The 7,028-nt window shown below is 39.8% G+C and overlaps 1 protein-coding gene across 1 annotated transcript; it reads left to right on the forward strand.

Moving 5' to 3' along the window:
- The first annotated feature begins 3,772 nt into the window (after positions 1-3,772).
- Positions 3,773-6,009, forward strand: nxph1 (neurexophilin 1). The gene is made up of 2 exons (XM_078200480.1): positions 3,773-3,931; positions 5,248-6,009. The coding sequence occupies exons 1-2, from the start codon at positions 3,773-3,775 to the stop codon at positions 6,007-6,009; spliced, it is 921 nt and encodes a 306-aa protein (XP_078056606.1).
- The last annotated feature ends 1,019 nt before the right edge of the window (positions 6,010-7,028 follow it).

Below are 7,028 nucleotides of genomic sequence, written 5' to 3' on the forward strand. Positions count from 1 at the left end.
GCGGCATGGTGGCACAGTGGTTAGCACTGCTACCTCACTGCTACCTCACAGCGCCAAGGATCTGGGTTCGATTCCTGGCTTGGGTTACTGTCTGTGTGGAGTTTGCATGTTCTCCCCGTGTCTGCGTGGGTTTCCTCCCACAGTCTGATAGATGTGCTGGTTAGGTGCACTAACCCGAACAGGCGCCGGAACTAACTTCATTGCAGTGTTAATGTAAGCCATACTTGTGACTAATAAATAAACTTTAACTTAGCTTTGCTGATACCATGCAATGCAGACAGCAAAGGCACAGGCTAAATGTGTCATGAGAACATATGAATTACACACCTTAACATGTTTAATCAAGGAAAAAAATCATAAACATTAGATTTTATAACAGTTTTGTGAGAATGCTGCATATTTGTTTTGCAGTTCAATATTGTTGATGATGAGATTTTGGACCGTTAAACATAAATATAAATATCCCAGATTTCGAGTACAAATGATGGTGAGGTTGTTGGAGAACTTGTCACTAAGGGGTTAATACATGGATTGGTATGGAATGCTGTACTTATACATGAGCTATCCACTGAACTTGCCACTTGCCAATAAAAAGCCAATTAAGGCCCTCAGCCTACCATTGCAGGTGACCTGGGGACCACGCCATATGGACAAGCCACCAGGTCTATATCCTGGTGGGCCTCCCATGTGTTTAGGGGAGTTCTCCTGTTCAGTTACACCGTGCCCAATAGAGGGACCTATGGGATGTTCCTCCCTACCCTTTAAACCCCCCTTTTCACCATTCTCCCCCCCTCCCCCACTCTGTAGTCTGCCTGACTAGTCCCAATGAAGCTGCTACATTTACCTGGGTTCTTGGACTCCCTGGGCTACTCTAGAGGTCAACTATAGTACCAGCAGTGGTCACTGCTCCTGGGACACTGCTGGTGCTGAAGTAAGGCCAACCTCTGTTTGGTGAGCAGCTCTTAGAGGCTGGATATCTACTCTGGGAACCTTGAGGACTAGGTGGATGCCTAATTGGCTTTTAATCCAGACAAAAGTTGCTTATCCTGTTAACACAAGCTCAAGATCCTTTGCAGTAGGTGCCAAGCTATTTTGACTCTCATGTAACTGCAAGTTAGTGTCTAAAATCCCAACAGAAAGCAAAAAATCTGTGGATATCTATGGGCAAACATAAGCACAATGAGCTGTGTATGCTGCTTGTTCACTGCTAACCATAAAATCCGGCCAACATTTTTCGAAAACAGTGATGGTTCTTCACCTTAATGATATCTGGAATTATATTGCACAGATTTAGAGTTATTCCAGTCAGGGAAGGGAATATTCCATGAGAAGCTAGCCCTAAAGAATTAAATATTATAATGAAATGATTTATTTTAAACACAAGAACTGAGATGTTAGACGTCAATGTAAGTATTAATTATAGCTGAACTGTTCTGGACATTTTTGTTGTACAGTATTGTTAACAGAAAGAAAAATAGATTTGATTGAGAAACAATTTTTGGTGGTTGCTGGAAAAAACCTAAATTTACAAATTTGATCAGTAATTGCACTTTATTCTAACTTAATGCACATGATTTAAACGTGAGTAGTGAAGGTTACAACAATAGTTATAGTATGGCCTGTTAGAAGAGGTTTTAAAAAATTACTGAATCTTAGTGGTTTACAATTGGTTTTTCTCCTTGTAGTGTTGCTTTTGTGTTGATCAACTCCTCTTGTAGCATTATGATTTCTTGAGATTGTTTCCATTGCATATTTTATAAGTAGCTTCAATCACTGCACTCTCTAAGTATTTGTGTTCATTTAACATTTGTTTTATTTTTGCTGTTTACTTTCTTGTTTTTTTGTTATATACACTGGAATAACCACCAAGAATATTAAAATGCCGCAACAAAGCACTTATCTCTAGATTAAAAGTGCTTTCTCATGATCTTCCAATTGCTAAAATCACTCGGCGTTCTAGAGCCCTACAGAAGATCTCAAGAAGGTAGCTGTCTCTCTGTGTTGTACTAGATGAGATAATGAACTTCAATTGCCTGAGAAAGGGACATGTTTTGTAGCAATACACTGAAATGGTTGGATTTTACAGTGTGTAAAATCCATTTTTCCATCTGCTTTCATTAATTGATCATGCCATAGTTGGTTGGAGTCTTTGTATAATATTACAATTTGGAACTTCTCATCTCAGTTTGAATCTGCAATAAAAAAAGGATGATATTCATTTTAATAGATAGGTGTTTCATGTTAATTAAGTAAACAAAAATGCATCCCATTCTAATTATTGGCTACAAGACGTGGCTGCTGGTATTCTGAAAGATGCCATCGTATTCTAATGCACAACGTGAATTCCTCTCCCTCTAGTATAGAAACATCTAAACCTGTTTTAGGTGGTTACTGTCTCAGCAAAATAGTGAAGAGAATTTCAAGCAAGTGTGTATATCATTACGTGATTGCCCTCAAATTAAGCCATCGTAGCAGAAACAGTTTCTATATGTTCAGTATCCTAGCGAGAAATGAATTATAATTTAATGTTCAATTGTTAACAATGAATTTAGATGAAGATTGGAGAACTGATCAGAGGATCATAGATTGGATAATTATACACTGAAATTAAATACAAAAATGTTATGGAGGGAGCAGTTCAATTTAAGAATAGTTCTTCTTCCTCCTAGAGTATAGTTCTCCTAAAATAGCTCACAATTACCTATCTACATGCTGCACACCTTATTAGATAGCATTGTTTTAAATGGTCAGGCAAATCCTTTGTTTTGCTGCATTGTCAGCTTCCTCCTCCTTCCCTACCATCTCAGCAGTTTTGTGAGACTGCGGATCTCCATGGCAGCTGCCTCCTTTGCCTGTAGTTTTTAAAGATTGTCTCTACAGCAGCTGCTTTCTTCTCTATAACTTGCAGATTTCAATATGGGTCTCTTTGGACTCTCAGGAGGTTGTTACTGATTAAATGGTTAGATCATCAAAACTGCAACTGATTCTCTATTTAGATTTCTTTGTCCCATTTTCAAGAGTCCAGTATTGGATTCAACAAATCAAAGTGTACAAAAACGAATACATTAATATATTACACCTTAAAATGGCTGTGTCATGTTCTGTAAATATTTTACAGTACAATATTTATAAAATGCTCTTTTGCCATCTAGTGTCAGATATCCATAGTGCATCAATCTTTATGTAATTGATATTTTACTATCGCATTGACTTTCTACCATATTTGCAAACATTTGACATGGAGTTGACATAGCAATTGTCCATTAATAGATTGGCATACGAACAATTCCACTGCTGATTTTCAATCATGTTTGCTTGAATTTAAAAACAAGAAAATGTGGGCTGCCCTCTTCACCTTCTGCTCCATGAGGGATGTGTAGACCTTTCTGATCTGAGATGGAAAAAAGGGACATAGGTTAGCATGTATTAGTGTGGGTAAACAGAAACTGATGATTGGCTTCTGAAAGAAGCAGCAATTCATCATGCAGCAAGTGAGAAGGGAAAGAGGGAAGGGTTTAAAACCCTTCAGGACTTGTCATCCAGCGTCACCAGATGCCACTCTCTTTGTCTATAACCTGTTTACAATATCCATCACCTGCTCTTCCAGTGGTGACAGCACATGGATGAAATGTGGCTATTCTTCAGGGGCTACCTGCTCGCTGCTTGTGTGAGAGCTCACCTCACAGCAAAGAAGGAACTGTGTGAGTCAGAGTAGTGATGTGTTCGGAGGAGGGGCTTGTCAGCGTAGATTAGCATTGCAGGTGTGTGAAAAATGGTAGCGATTGAGGAAGTAAAGTCAGTAACAGTGAGGAGGGTATTTCCAGCAGGTGCTGTAGCAGAGTCTGAAGGAGGTGGAGTGAAGTGTATTGTAGTGATTGAGGAGACTGCTAGTAATTGGGAGAAGCAAGGTTTCAGAATGTGGAGGCTACAGGTAGTGGATAGCTAGGCACACAGCTATGAGTTAGGAGGTTTACCTTCACTAGCCCTGTCTTCCTGCATTCTGACTATATCCACAGGACAATGCTTCTCCTCCTTTCCCACTCACATTAGACCACTTGCCTGGGAGTCTTCCTGATGTCTTGTGGAAATCCCTACTGTTGCTGACTTCTTCCACCAAAATATCTAAAGTAGCTTTAGAAAATGGGGAGGCCCTTGCAGCTACTGTTCTGAATGTCATTGCCCACAATCTGCAGTGATTGTTCCCTGCTGCCAAATCCTTTAAGAGATGAACACTGATTTTAAAAGATGCTAGCAATATTGACATTCCTGATTATACAAGCTGCCAATGAACAGAGCAACAAGCTTTTTATTTCAAAGTTTAGTATTTAAAAAAGGTCTTTGCAGACAGACCACTACTAGGGAAGGGTGGGGGGGGGGGGGGGGGGGGGTAGGGGGTTAGGGAAGGGTGGGGGGGGGGGTTAGGGGGTAAGACAACACCCTCCATGGACCAATCTCTGGCTGCTGCTGAACCCCGACAGGCTAACTGGGTGCTTTAAGTCTGCCTGAGGTACTGGTCCCTCAGTTTGTTGCTGGGAGGCTGTTTTCCAGCACCTGTACTGTCTCCAGCAGGAAGCTGGAGGCCAAGTGGAAAATCCCACAGGGCCTCAGACAACAGGCCTTAATAAGCCTTTACTTAGTTCAGTTGGTTAACTGCCACGTGCAGACGTATAGCCCTGCCACCTACATACCTCCCACCCTCCCTCTCCTTGGCCCCTCTCTCTGGGAAGGTGGCCTGGGTGTGGGATGGAGCTGGGGAACATTCAGGCTAGCTGTAGCAATATTTTAGTTCTCAACCACTTCTTCTCCCATCCCAGCAGTGCCTAAGAATTCTGCCCAATAACTGAGGAGTGCTGCGTGTTTGAACTGCTATCCTTTGGATGAGATGTTAAGTTTCATATGCCTGTTCCAGCAACTTAGGTGCATGTTAAAGATCCTCAGCCATGTCCTGGCTATTATTCCCCTCCCACCATCAGAGCTATTTAATCTTATTGCTTTGAGGACTTTGCTATATGAAGAATGGTTGCTGCGTTTGTCTACATAATAGTCTCTGTACTTCAAAGTAATGTGGTTGAAACACTTCGAAATATTTTTGAAAATTGTGATCAGGCCCTGATATAGATGCTAATCTTTTTATAATTACTATTGTGAGTAAAATGTTGTTGTTGACACAGTAAATTGACAAATCTGCACAGAAATTTTACATTTATTGAGAAAAAAAACTCACATCCATTTTTTTCATACTTACAGGTTACTTGTGTTCATGGAAATAATCCTCAAAAATCAGAACTTCTAAAAACTGACAGCCCCAAGAATACGCAAAAGCACATATGGACAGAAAGCAGCAAAGACTTGTCGATCAGCCGCCTGCTTTCACAGACATTATCTGGCAAAGAGAATGCTACTGCTGTGGATCTGCACTATGAAACTCCAGTACCTTACTCTGACCAGGATATATGGGATTGGTTGCGAAATGCCTCAGATCAGAAGGAGCCTCGCCCTCGACTTAAGAGGCGACCTATAGTCAAAACGGGCAAGTTCAAGAAAATGTTTGGCTGGGGAGACTTTCATTCCAACATCAAAACCGTTAAGCTAAACCTACTCATCACAGGCAAAATAGTGGACCATGGAAATGGTACCTTTAGTGTCTACTTCCGCCACAATTCTACTGGCCAGGGGAATGTTTCTGTCAGCCTGGTGCCTCCTACAAAAATTGTGGAATTTGACTTGGCTCAGCAGACGGTGATTGATGCCAAAGATTCAAAGACATTTAACTGCCGCATTGAGTATGAGAAAGTGGACAAGGCGAAGAAGACCACGCTTTGCAACTACGATCCATCAAAAACTTGTTACCAGGAGCAGACTCAAAGCCACGTGTCATGGCTCTGCTCCAAACCCTTTAAAGTCATATGTATTTATATTTCATTTTACAGTACAGATTATAAACTAGTGCAGAAAGTGTGTCCAGATTACAATTACCACAGTGACACTCCTTACTTCCCCTCTGGCTGAGGGTGATATGATTGGCGTCTGAGAAAACAGTTACTGTAATTATGTTATTGTAATGAATTCTATATCTTAGTCTTCATTTGTATGAATGGTTTGTACTGTATATAGTTTATCCAGTGTTATTTGAGCTACCTATGAACATTAACTTGTAACTGTCTCTCTTGCTTGTTTATGGTTTAAAGAACAAATGAAATGGAAAATAACCTTTTATTTGTGTAGCCGTTATAGCTTACAACAAACTCATGTACAGAAAATTATTAAGATTAATGTAACTGGTGAAGGAACAATTTAAGAGGTATACATATACCATATTACTCATCGCTGTATTAAAGTATTTTATTTCTGGAAGATATGATATGTAAATAGGAATAAAATACTAAAAGATTTCAGTTTGAAAATGTGGATACCCTCCAGTTATGTCACATCAATAATTCTTGAAAGTTTCTCTAAGACTTTGCTTCTTTATTTGATGGATGTGTGTGTATATATATGCTACAGGACCTTAGCCTAATGAATCTTGCAGAGTGGGCCAGACTCCCGAACAAATGCAAATTTTCATTCAGAACAAGTGCTCCCGTAACTACTACCACTGGGTACTTATGGATGATTATTTTGATCAGTGGCACATACCACATTGTTAGCTGCTGCTACGTTGGTGCTTGACAAATATATTCAACTGCTACCAAAGCTGAATCCAGTCATCTTTTTCAATATATCCGTTCTCCGAAACAAATGCCGAAAGCGCAGCACTTTTTAATCCCATTTTATATTGCAATTGAAACAATACACACATCTTTAACTGTTCAAACATGGAACTAGAGTTAGTTCATTAATGCTCTGATCTGTCCTTTTTTTAGATAGACACATTCTGCTAATTTATCAATGATTTAATATGCATGTAAAAAAATGTATAAAAGAATACCAGTCGATACATTGCAAAATGGGTGATGACTAGTTACAGTCCATTTTACTTCTCTCAATTTTATTTTTATTTTTATTGACTTCAGTGGATAATACCAGGA

This window comes from Mustelus asterias, chromosome 2 (assembly GCF_964213995.1).
Source record: "Mustelus asterias chromosome 2, sMusAst1.hap1.1, whole genome shotgun sequence".
NCBI classification, from domain to species: Eukaryota; Metazoa; Chordata; class Chondrichthyes; order Carcharhiniformes; family Triakidae; genus Mustelus; species Mustelus asterias.

Bases quoted from the DNA above. Each gene is read 5' to 3' on its own strand.
- nxph1 (XM_078200480.1), top strand. From the start codon at position 3,773: ATGGTAGCGATTGAGGAAGTAAAGTCAGTAACAGTGAGGAGGGTATTT. The intron at 3,932-5,247 runs GTAGTGGATAGC...TCATACTTACAG, and splicing joins TCAGAATGTGGAGGCTACAG to GTTACTTGTGTTCATGGAAA.